At 45.6% G+C, this 12,778-nt stretch overlaps 1 protein-coding gene across 1 annotated transcript in view; it reads right to left on the bottom strand.

Annotated features, from left to right (window-relative positions):
* LOC135882437 (calcium-activated chloride channel regulator 1-like) overlaps nucleotides 1-12,443 on the bottom strand; it is a gene marked incomplete at its 5' end in the record, with an annotated part of 48,787 nt that extends 36,344 nt beyond the window's left edge. Inside the window, 3 exons of the mRNA XM_065409342.1 lie at nucleotides 5,855-5,995; nucleotides 8,061-8,205; nucleotides 12,430-12,443. Of these exons, the coding sequence (XP_065265414.1) occupies nucleotides 5,855-5,995; nucleotides 8,061-8,205; nucleotides 12,430-12,443 (300 nt within the window). The remainder of the gene's footprint in view (nucleotides 1-5,854; nucleotides 5,996-8,060; nucleotides 8,206-12,429) is intronic.
* Nucleotides 12,444-12,778: the final 335 nt, after the last annotated feature.

The following is a 12,778-nucleotide window of genomic DNA, read 5'->3' as shown; positions in this document are numbered from 1 at the left end:
GGTGTGGCCCAGCACAAGAAAACAGGAAAATGACTACCAAAGAAGTAGCTAATAAACTAGAACTGGCCAGACTAGAAGCAGAAGAAAATGAAAAAAAACATCAGAGACTGCTTCAATTAAAAAAACTCGAGCAAGCAGCTGAAGAAAAAAAGATGGAGGAGAGGGAAAAAGAGAGGAAGCATGAACTGGAATTAGCAAGGGCTAGGCCGGATATACCAGCCAATCCTAGCAACCCCTCTCCAGGTACCACTTCCCATCCCAGAAAATTCCCCACCTACAAGGCAGGCGATGATACTGAGGCCTTCTTAGAAAATTTTGAAAGGGCCTGCCTTGGATACAGCATCACTACAGACCAGTACATGGTAGAGCTGAGGCTGCAGCTCAGTGGACCCTTAGCAGAGGTGGCGGCTGAAATGCCTAAGGAACACATGAACAGTTATGAACTTTTTAAAAACAAGGCCAGACTCAGAATGGGGCTAACACCCGAGCATGCCCGTCGGCGGTTCAGAGCCCTAAGGTGGAAACCAGACGTGTCATTTACCCGACATGCCTACCACATTGACAAAAATTGTGATGCCTGGGTATCAGGAGCAAATGTTAAATCTCTGGAAGATCTGGTTTCCCTAGTAAAAATGGAGCAGTTTTTAGAGGGTGTTCCTGAGGAAATAGAAAGGTACATCCTAGATGGGAAGCCCAAAACTGTAACCGAGGCGGGGGAGATTGGAGCCAAATGGGTGGAGGTGGCAGAAAAGAAAAAAACGAGTAGCGAATATCAGAAGGGGCAAGCCGAAACAAAACCTTATCACCGGGGACAACCCAAGGCCCCACCCACATCCCAAGGGAAACCCCAGACGCCTTCTCACCCCACCACTCCAGTCTCCACCAACCAACATCGCCCTGGTGATACCTTAGCAGGGCGATGTTTTAAATGTAATGAACTGGGACATATAAAGGCTCACTGCCCCAAGAACTCCAACCGATTACAGTTCATTACACCACAATCACACCAAAGATCCCCAGACCCAGATGCCTCTCTCATACCCTCAGAGCGAAGGGAAACCTTGAGAGTGGGTGGAAAGAAGGTTATCGCTTGGAGGGACACTGGGGCACAAGTGTCAACTATCCACCAATCCCTAGTGGACTCCAAACTCATCAACCCGGAGGTTCCAGTGACAATTCAACCCTTCATGTCACAGTCTGTAACCTTGCCTATAGCCAAGTTGCATGTTCAGTACAAGGGCTGGTCAGGAATGTGGACTTTTGCAATCTATGACAATTATCTCATCCCCATGCTGCTGGGGGAAGACTTGGCCAAACATGTGAAGCTAGCCAAGAGGGTGGGAATAGTCACCCGCAGCCAGGCTAAGCAAGCTTTCACCCCCATCCCTGTTCCTGAGCCATCCACCAGGGCCCCGTCTGTGTTACCAGAGACCCAAACAAAGGTGGTGGAACCGGATCCCCTGCCAACGACTGCAACAGCCGTAGTGGATCCAATCCCAGAGACCCAGCCAAAGCCAGTCCCAGAACCGGAACTGGCAACGCAACCAGCACCAGAACCATTGCTAGCACTGAGTCCGGCGCTTGCAAACCCGTCTACCACTCCAACGCCAGAGGGCACCAGCGAGCCTGAACTGGCAGAAGCAGCAGATAACCCTACCCAAGAGGCTCAGCCAGAGCCTGAAATACCACATAGTGCACCAGCGGACAGCGGTTCACAGTCAATGGAAACAGCCCCAGCACCTGCATTGCTTCCAGAGGGACCAAGCCCCAGTCCACAGTCCAAGGAGGAACTGATGTCTCCAGCATCAAGGGAACAGTTCCAGGCCGAGCAGGAAGCAGATGACAGCCTTCAGAAAGCTTGGGCGGTGGCACGGAGCACCCCACCACCTCTCAGCTCTTCTAACCGATCCCAGTTTGTTGTAGAACAAGGACTTTTATACAAGGAGACTCTTTCTGGTGGGCACCAGGAAGACTGGCATCCTCAAAGACAGTTGGTAGTTCCCACTAAGTATCAGGTAAAGCTCTTGAGCTTAGCCCATGATCATCCCAGTGGCCATTCTGGGGTGAACAGAACCAAAGACTGGTTGGGGAAGTCCTTCCACTGGGAGGGAATGGGCAAGGACGTTACTAATTATGTCCGGTCTTGTGAGGTGTGCCAACGAGTGGGAAAGCCCCAAGACCAGGTTAAAGCCCCTCTCCAGCCACTACCCATAATTGAGGTCCCATTTCAGCGAGTAGCTGTGGATATTCTGGGTCCTTTCCCAAACAAGACACCCAGAGGAAAGCAGTACATACTGACTTTCATGGATTTTGCTACCCGATGGCCGGAAGCAGTACCCTTAAGCAACACCAAGGCTAAAAGTGTGTGCCAGGCATTAGCAGACATTTTTGCCAGGGTAGGTTGGCCCTCCGACATCCTTACAGATTCGGGAACTAATTTCCTGGCAGGGACCATGAAAAACCTGTGGGAAGCTCATGGGGTGAATCACTTGGTTGCCACCCCTTATCATCATCAAACCAATGGCCTGGTGGAGAGGTTTAATGGAACTTTGGGGGCCATGATACGTAAATTCGTAAATGAACACTCCAATGATTGGGACCTAGTGTTGCAGCAGTTGCTTTTTCCTACAGGGCTGTACCACATCCCAGTTTAGGGTTTTCACCATTTGAACTTGTGTATGGCCGCGAGGTTAAGGGGCCATTACAGTTGGTGAAGCAGCAATGGGAGGGGTTTACGCCTTCTCCAGGAACTAACATTCTAGACTTTGTAAGCAACCTACAAAGCACCCTCCGACACTCTTTAGCCCTTGCTAAAGAAAACCTAAAGGATGCTCAGGAAGAGCAAAAGGCCTGGTATGATAAACATTCCAGAGAACGGTCCTTCAAAGTAGGAGACCGAGTCATGGTCTTAGAGGCACTCCAGGACCATAAAATGGAATCGTCGTGGGAAGGATCATTCACGGTCCAGGAGCGCCTAGGAGCTGTTAACTATCTCATAGCCTCCCCCACCTCCAACATAAAGCCTAAGGTATACCATGTTAATTCTCTTAAGCCCTTTTATTCCAGAGAATTAAACGTTTGCCAGTTTACAGCCCAGAAAACAGATGACGCGGAGTGGCCTGAAGGTGTCTACTACGAAGGAAAAAGGGATGGTGGCGTGGAAGAGGTGAACCTCTCCGCGACCCTTGGACGTCTACAGCGACAGCAGATCAAGGAGCTGTGCACAAGCTTTGCACCAATTTTCTCAGCCACTCCAGGACGGACCGAACGGGCATACCACTCCATTGACACAGGTAATGCTCACCCAATTAGAACCCCACCCTACCGGGAGTCACCTCATGCCCAAACTGCTATACAAAGGGAGATCCAGGACATGCTACAGAAGGGTATAATCCGCCCCTCTAACAGTGCATGGGCATCTCCAGTGGTTCTAGTTCCCAAACCAGATGGGGAAATACGCTTTTGCGTGGACTACCGTAAGCTAAATGCTGTAACTCGTCCTGACAACTATCCAATGCCACGCACAGATGAGCTATTGGAGAAATTGGGACATGCCCAATTCATCTCTACTTTAGACTTAACCAAAGGGTACTGGCAAGTACCACTAGATGAACCCGCTAAGGAAAGGTCAGCCTTCGTCACCCAGGCAGGGGTGTATGAATTCAATGTACTCCCTTTCGGGTTGCGAAATGCACCCGCCACCTTCCAAAGACGTGTAGATGGTCTCCTAGCGGGATTGGGAGAATCTGCAGTTGCCTACCTCGATGATGTGGCCATTTTTTCTGATTCATGGACAGAGCACCTGGAGCACCTGGAAAAAGTCTTCGAGTGCATCCGGCAGGCAGGACTAACTGTTAAGGCTAAAAAGTGTCAAATAGGCCACAACAGAGTGACTTACCTGGGGCACCAGGTGGGTCAAGGAACTATAAATCCCCTACAGGCCAAAGTGGATGCTATCCAAAAGTGGCCGGTTCCAAAGTCAAAGAAACAGGTCCAATCCTTCTTAGGCTTGGCCAGATATTATAGGCGATTTGTACCACACTACAGCCAAATCGCCGCCCCGCTGACAGACCTAACCAGAAAGAAACAGCCAAATGCAGTTCAGTGGACTGATGAGTGTCAAAAGGCCTTTAACCAGCTTAAGGCGACACTCATGTCTGACCCTGTGCTAAGGGCCCCAGACTTTGACAAACCGTTCCTAGTAACCACAGATGCGTCCAAGCGGGGCGTGGGAGCAGTTTTAATGCAGGAAGGACCGGATCAAGAATTCCATCCTGTCATGTTTCTCAGCAAGAAACTGTCTGAGAGGGAAAGCCACTGGTCAATCAGCGAAAAGAAATGCTACGCCATTGTGTACGCGCTGGAAAAGCTATGCCCATATGTTTGGGGACGGCGTTTCCAACTACAAACAGACCATGCTGCGCTACAGTGGCTTCATACCGCCAAGGGGAATAACAAAAAACTTCTTCGGTGGAGTTTAGCTCTCCAAGATTTTGATTTTGAAATACAACACATTTCAGGAGCTTCTAACAAAGTGGCTGATGCACTCTCCCGGGAAAGTTTTCCAGAATCAACTGGTTAAACATTGTTCTTGGAAAGTGAAACATATTGTTAGTTTTTAATATAATCAGTAGTATGCCTAAAGGTGCATGTGTCTTATTAACTCTGTTTTCTCCTAGAGCTCCAGGAAGAAATCACAGCCAGTGTGGAACCGGCTGTCCAACACTATCTGTGATTTGGGGGGCGTGTCATAACTATAAAGGAAAGGGTAACAGCCCTCCTGTGTACAATATTATAAAATCCCTCCTGGCCAGAGACTCCAAAATCCTTTTACCTGTAAAGGGTTAAGAAGCTCAGGTAACCTGGCTGACACCTGACCCAAAGGACCAAGAAGGGGACAAGATACTTTCAAATCTTGGTGTGGGGAAGGCTTTTGTTTGTGCTCTTTGTTTTGGGGGTTGTTTGCTCTTGGGGCTAAGAGGGACCAGACATCAATCCAGGCTCTCCAAATCTTTCTGAACAAGTCTCTCATATTTCCAACTTGTAAGTAAACAGCCAGGCAAGGCGTGTTAGTTTATCTTTGGTTTCTCAACTTGTAAATGTGCCTTTTGCTGGAGTGTTTATCTCTGTTTGCTGTACTTTGAACCTAAGGCTAGAGGGGGGTCCTCTGAGCTCTTTAAGTTTGATTACCCTGTAAAGTTATTTTCCATCCTGATTTTACAGAGATGATTTTTACCTTTTTCTTTCATTAAAAGCCTTCTTTTTAAGAACCTGATTGATTTTTCCTTGTTTTTAGATCCAAGGGGGTTGGATCTTGATGCACCAGGAGTTGGTGGGAGGAAGGAGGGGGGATGGTTAATTTCTCCTTGTTTTTAGATCCAAGGGGGTTGGATCTTGATGCACCAGGAGTTGGTGGGAGGAAGGAGGGGGGATGGTTAATTTCTCCTTGTTTTTAGATCCAAGGGGGTTGGATCTTGATGCACCAGGAGTTGGTGGGAGGAAGGAGGGGGGATGGTTAATTTCTCCTTGTTTTAAGATCCAAGGGGTTTGGATCTGTATTCACCAGGGAATTGGTGAAGAGTCTCTCAAGGCTACCCAGGGAAGGGAATTAGATTTGGGAGTGGTGGCAGCGGACCAAACCTAAGCTGGTAGTTAAGCTTAGAAGTTTTCATGCAGGCCCCCACGTTTGTACCCTAAAGTTCAAAGTGGGGAAGCAGCCTTGACACACGTTAATGTGTTTTAGAAATCATACCTCCATAGTGTGCATTATTCCACCTTGTAGACAAGACCCTATGCCGTAAGCGTATGAACACAAAAAATACTTTTGGTTTGTAATGAGCGCTCTAAGTCTTACCTTATCATATGACTCTGTTTTCACACTTAAATACTCAGGTTTTGGCGGCCAATGCAGAGGAATTATAATTTTTACAGCCTTGAAAAAAAATCTCTGTTTTGTAGCAGTGAACAAGTAAGTAGAAGCCTCTTTGACCATGTCCTGGTAGGGAAAGAAAATAAAAGTTTTATGAATTAAAAATTGAACAGTAGAGGCAATGAGTAGTTTAGCCTTGCCAGGAAAGAAAAATACATAAAGTAACACTAAGTATGTGAAGGCATAGAAAGAAACCAACCTTGGCCAAGGAAGGGGCTGGGACAGTTTATTTCCCTCATGGAGCAAGGAGAGACCAAATTGTAACTCTGAAAGACTCTGGAATGCTCCTAAGACAGTGCAAATATACACCGCCCCTTCCTCAGGGCTTATGATAAAAACCACAATCTATTCCTTAAAATAAAACCTGAAAGAGATCCTTCCAAACATGAAATTTCCTCAAAAAAGTTACATGAGCCTGAGGTGAAGAATGGTTCAGTCCTGGACCAGTCCTTTTCATTAATCTGTAAAGTGTACTGTGGTGCTTGGTGAATCAAATAAAATGATAAATAGTAAGTAATAACCTGTGGTTTCCTTTTTCTTCTCCCTGGGATCCTTTTATTAGAGTCGACTTTCGTCCTGCCTCTACAGTGGGCACTACTTTGTCACTATTTTCCTGTTCCCGTCCTCCTTGCTCCTTCCCCACCTCTCCTGAGTAGTTTGGGGGCCACTAGTTAATGGCTATGCCCGCCTCAGTTTATTGTTCTCTTTACAGCAAGTGAATGCTCAATGACCAGATCATGGAGCAAAGATCTGCATGGGGACTTTGAGAACTTAAAGAATAACTAAAAACAGAAATATCACTATATATATATATACACACACACAACCATACGTATACACACACCAAGGGGTTTAAAATGTTATACTTTTAAGAAGCACATGGGATCTTTAAAGAGGAGAAGGGGAAAACGCCGCATTTATTGAGAATACAGCAGTTAGCATATGCTTTTCAACAAACACACACATACACACACACCATGCACCCAGTCCTGCCAGTTGATGTTTATAGTTACCAGTCCAGAGTCTGGATCAATCTATTGGCCAGCCAGATTGGTCACAGAGGGGAGCCAGGGTCTGTCAGTAGCAATCTGATGCTCTTGGAGTATGGCAAGAGGAACCCAAAGTCCCCAGGCAAAGCACCCTGTTCTTATAGTCCTTGTTCTCTGCTGAAGTCTATGGATTTTGCTGTGTCAGTTTATGACCTGTTACTCCTTAATTGGTGGTATCTTTTCATGTAAACATTGCAATACACCTTCGTGTGGGTCATCCAGTCCTGGGTTTGATTTAATCAATTGTCCTGTCCTTAGGAGTGCTAGCCTTCACCTCAGGGTCGTCAATCTGCCCTTCCTTAATTATGGATGCACATTGATGGTTCTCCGGTGTCATTAAATCTCTTCGCTCCTTCTTCCTTGACCATCTGGCTATAACAATGGCCTTCATACCTTATCTTTTCCTCATGCATATATTCCTCATTCACACAAACAATCTTTTACAGAGACCTTCAAAGGTATACAGCAATTTTTATGTTGAGCAAGAAAAGGCAGTCTGTCAGATGCATTTCTACCAATGTCCCCGAGGGTCATTCCTTTCTGCTATTCAAAAAGGGTGGCTGGCAGGATGAAATCAAATCATACATTAATTCTCAAGTACAATTATAAAATCCTGCTCCTACATAAGAATACAGTGAATACCTGCAAGGACAGGAAGAAAGGAGGGATAAAAGCAAATGGCAAACATTGTAATGGAGGTGCAGTAATTGGTAATTAAATATCCATGTTCTGGAGATTCTCTAGTCTAAGATACTCATGTTTTGGAAAGAAGTAATTAAGAAGGAGGTGATACATAGAATCAGCCTGACCCTGAGCCATAATATTCCTGTTAAGCTTCAAGAGATGAGTACACTCATTTCATTAACAGCAGCACTTGAATAAAAATTCAAGCTAAGAACAAATTTAGTAACCATAGAATTGATCTAGTTTCCATGAAAATGAAAATGAAAAAAAAAAAAAAAAAAAAACGCTTGACATTAATGGGGGCTGGAACTGGTCTTTTAAGATTGCTGCTAATCTAGAGGTTGAAATAACCTGGAAGTCTGAATATCACTGAATGACAAATATACAAATGTTCTTACCTGTATGTTTCTAATGATATTGTGATCTTCTGGTAACTCAGGGTTAATTGCAATAACAATATCCTCATAGCCACCATTTTTCAGCTGTACCATAGAACCTCTCACCACAGGTACTAGAAATAAAAGAACCAAGCTCTTAAACACCCTCATTGTCCCGTTCCCCACAATTTTTTGTTATAAAAATGATGGCACAGCAGCGCTATTTATACAATTGCTTATTTACACAGAAGCGGGGCCGTTCTTAGCCATAGGGAGCACCCCTCTCTTCACCCTCCCCTCCGGTAGGGCTTGGTTGGGTAAAGCTGCTTGGGAGGGTTTGCTGGCTGCATGCGGAGGAAGTGAAGCTGAAAGTGACTCACTTCCTCGGCAGCCAGTCCAAGCAACAGGGGCTGGATTGGAATGCTCACACACTGCTGGCTGGGCTGGGGATAGGGTGACCAGATAGCATGTGTGAAAAATCAGGACAGGGGATTGGGGCAGGATGACCAGATGTCCCACTTTTATAGGGACAGTCCCAATTTTGGGGTCTTTTTCTTATATAGGCTCCTATTACCTCCCACCCCATCCTGATTCTTCACACTTGCTGTCTGGTCACCCTAGGTGGGGGGTAATTGGTGCCTATATAAGACAAAGCCACAAATATCAGGACTGGCCCTATAAAATCAGGACATCTGGTCACCCTAGCTGGTGAGGGCGTCTTTCCCCCGGGCTGGCAGTGATCCATCTCATCTGGAGGGAGCTGCGCAGGGCAGGATGAGCTGCTGTGGATCCATGGGTGCCCCATCCCTGAGATCAGATGCTGTGCTAACTTCACCATGGTCCGTGGGGCTGGCGGTGGTGCCCAGTGGAGTGTGATCGGACCTGAGGGTTTGCTGTTGATGTTGCCACTCTGCAACCCAAGAGCAGGGCCGGCTTTAGGCCGATTCAGCCGATTCGGCTGAATTGGGCCCCGCGCTGCAGCTCTCCACCCCGCCCTCAGCTCACTTCCCCCTCCTCCCCTCCCCTGAACGCTCCGCCCCCTCCCCTGCTTCCTGCGAATCAGAGATTCGCGGGAAGTCTGAAAAGAAGCAGGGGCGGGCAGGCAGCACCAGGTAAGTTGGGGTGGCGGGGGGAGCGAGAAGGGCTCCGGGGAGGCGCGGCCCGTTCCGGCCGAGCACGCAGGCCCCAGCGGCTCTGGCCCAGCTTGGCCCCAGCCCGGCCCCCATGGCGCGGCTCCGGCCCCGTCCCCGTCCCGGTCCCCGCAGCGCGGCTCCGGCCCCGGCCCGGTCCCCGTGGCGCGGCGCGGCCCCGGCCCTGGCCCGGTCCCCGCGGCGCGGCACCGGCCCCGGCCCCGGCCCGGCGCGGCCCCCGCGGCGCGGCGCGGCGCGGCTCCGGGCCGGACCCAAGCCCGGCAACCCCAGCCGGAGCGCGGCTCGATTCCTGGGGGCGGGGCTTGCAGCAAGCCCCGCCCCCAGGAATCGGGCCCCACTCTTGCTAAAGCCGGCCCTGCCCAAGAGGTGGATTTTGGGGTCCTGCAGCTTTCCACCTATCTCCTCCTCTACTGCAGCTGTTGGACCAGCAGGCTGGGGGTGAGCCAAGCATGAAAGCAGGACTGTGTTGTCATTTAACAACTTTGTTTGCCAAAAATGCTTGCTAACAATCCTGAATCCAATTTCAATATATATATATTTAAAAAAAAAAATCAATATCTTAGCCAAAAACAGAAAATTAAGTTGTTGACAATTATTTGTGACAAGTTTGGTTTGGGGCAGGGAGTGGGCCAGTTTTCATTAGAGGAACAAAAAATGTTGACTGGCTTTCCTATAGCCCTGTTACTGCTAAATAGAGCCTTCCAACAACTGTAATATGCTCATCACCTTACTAGTGTATAGAGCAGGGGTAGGCAACCTGTGGTACGCATCCCAAAGGCGGCACGTGAGCTGATTTTCAATGGCACTCACACTGCCCGGGTCCTGGCCACTGGTACGGGGGGCTCTGCATTTTAATTTAATTTTAAATGAAGCTTCTTAAACATTTTAAAAACCTTATTTACTTTACATTCAACAATAGTTTAGTTATATATTATAGACTTATAGAAAGAGACCTTCTAAAAACATTAAAATGTATTACTGGCACACGAAACCTTCAATTAGAGTGAATAAATGAAGACTCTGCACACCACTTTTGGAAGGTTGCCGATCCCTGGTGTAGAGTGACCATATGTTGTACTAAGATTCTCTTTCTTTTTTTCCCAGTGAGTCAGTATAGCTTTTGCCGGCCCAGAGGTTGGGCAGCCAATGTCTTACATTTTCACAATGTTTTGTCCAACTTCCATAAAGTAAATACATGGTTAATATGAGTTTAAAAGGCCAGGGACACGTCCTTGTGAAGAATCTGTGCAGCAGATCATCCTAGAGCTGTGAAAATGTCAATTTTTGATGGAACTTTAGAGGCAGTGATTTATCATGTATTTCTGGCAGTGCCCAAAATGTGCTGCTATTGCTAATGTCTTTCCAAACAAAAATAAGGCACACTAGGACTTCTGTGACATTTCTATGCTAGATGAGATGATTCTGTGCTGACTTCATTTTGGTCACTTTGTGCTTTACCTAGGAATAAAACTAGGGTTATGTTTTGCCACTGCTTGGAAACCCAGCTTATTAAACTGGATAATGCCGTTGATCTATTTACAGTATAAGGTTGATATAGAGATGTAACTAACATTAAGACTGATGCCCACTATACATTTAAAACTAAAAATGGCTTTGTAAAAATGGGTTTCCAGCTCTACTGTGTCTCAGTCAGGGTGGAGCGCCTTGTGAGGTCTCTTTACACTAGCTCAAGGTCACAGGCTCACGGCTATCCTATATTAATTATTTTAAATAACATTTCTGATAATCTGATAATAATTTTAACAGTTATTTCTTTAAAAAACACCCTTATAAGTTATGTCATATCGAAAACAACTTTCCGGGTCACAAAAGAGAAAACGGAAAGATGAAATAGGATTAGCTATACAAGCACAGAAGGGTTCTATACTTAAGTTTGTACGTCATGAAAACAACGAAGTTGATCGAGATCATCAAGTAACTGCCGAAGAAAATTTTTATGCAGACGAAGCTCAAGAAATGCAACAACACACGGAACAATCATTTGAAACAGATGCAGACACAAAACAAGAAATTACAACAGTTGAGACTGTACTAGCATGTGATATCAAAGATTGCTGGAGTCAGAGAAGCAGCATTGGCGTCGTGTTCTTGAACGTCTATTATTTATTGTTGAATATCTATCAACAAACAATCTTGCTTTTAGAGGAAGTGTTGAGAAATTATTCCAGGTCCAAAAAATTTTGGGGGCCTTGTACAACTGCTGGAAAAATTTGTCTCAGTGATGAGTGAAGAGTAACTGAAAATGAAATACATGACCTCTATTTGGGACCAAAAATTCAAAATGAACTGATCATGCTAATGATTGATAAAGTGAAAGACAAAATTGTTTCATTGGTTACTTTGGCAAAATATTTTGCCGTAATTCTAGATTGCACTCCGGACATAAGTCATCAAGAACAGATGTCGTTAGTAGTGAGATTTGTCAACATTAGTGATTCAGCACAGATTACAGTTAATGAATAGTTTATCACATTTTTAGAAGTAGAGGACACTACAGGTTTTGGACTTCTTCAAGCTCTCCTTGATGAACTAAAATGAATGGAATTGTACGTAATAAATATTAGATGACAAGGCTATGATAATGGTGCCAATATGAGAGGATGCATTTCTGGTGTGTAAACTAGATTGCTGGCAGAAAATCCATGAGCCTTTTCTGTTCTGTGTGCATGCCACAGGCTTAATTTGATTTTATGTGATATGGCCAAGTCTTCTGTAGAAGCTATTTCTTTTTTTGGTTTGCTGCAACTCATTTACGTGCTCTTTTCAGCTTCCACTCAACGATGGCAAATATTCAAAGCACATGTCAATGATATTACCATTAAGCCTATATCTGAGACACGCTGGGAAAGCAGAGTAGAAAGTGCAAAAACGTTGAGATATCAATCTGAGGAAGATTACGAAGCACTGGTTGCTATTTCGGAAGAAGCCAGAGATCCAAAAACTAAAAGTGAAGCACAGTCATTGGCCTCTGAAATATCCAGTTTCAAGTTTCTAACATCTGTCGTAATCTGGTATGACATTCTTGTTAAAATCTCAAGTGTAAGCAAAATAATGCAGAGTCCAATGATGCAGCTTGATTCAACACTTACCTTACTAAACAACACACAAGACTTTTTAGTGAAATACAGAGAAAATGGATTCAAAGAAGCACAGGTTACAGTGAGAGAGCTTGCACAGACACTCGGTGTAGAACCAAAATTTCCATATCTGAACGTGACACGAGTTTCAAGGAAAAAACGGCAAGTGGAATATGAAGAAGCAGATGAGCCCATAGAGGATCCAGAAAAGAAATTTGAGGTTGAATTTTTTAATGTTGTGATGGATAAAGCAATATCTGCTATTGATGAAAGGTTTAATATCTAACGAGTACACCATGAACAGTTTGGATTTTTGTATGACATAACTAAATTCAACGAACTAGGAAAACAAGAGCAGCAAATGACAAAGTACAAGAACCTAGAAAGCCTCCTGAAGCACGGTGATAGTTTTGATTTAAATGGACTTGAACTGTATGAAGAATTGACTACATTGTCATCAATGTTGCCACATGCAAAATCGGTGCTATTC

This window comes from Emys orbicularis, chromosome 8 (genome assembly GCF_028017835.1).
Source record: "Emys orbicularis isolate rEmyOrb1 chromosome 8, rEmyOrb1.hap1, whole genome shotgun sequence".
NCBI classification, from domain to species: domain Eukaryota; kingdom Metazoa; phylum Chordata; order Testudines; family Emydidae; genus Emys; species Emys orbicularis.
The sequence above is the reverse complement of the archived record's forward strand: the minus strand, read 5'-3'. Positions and strand labels throughout refer to the sequence as shown.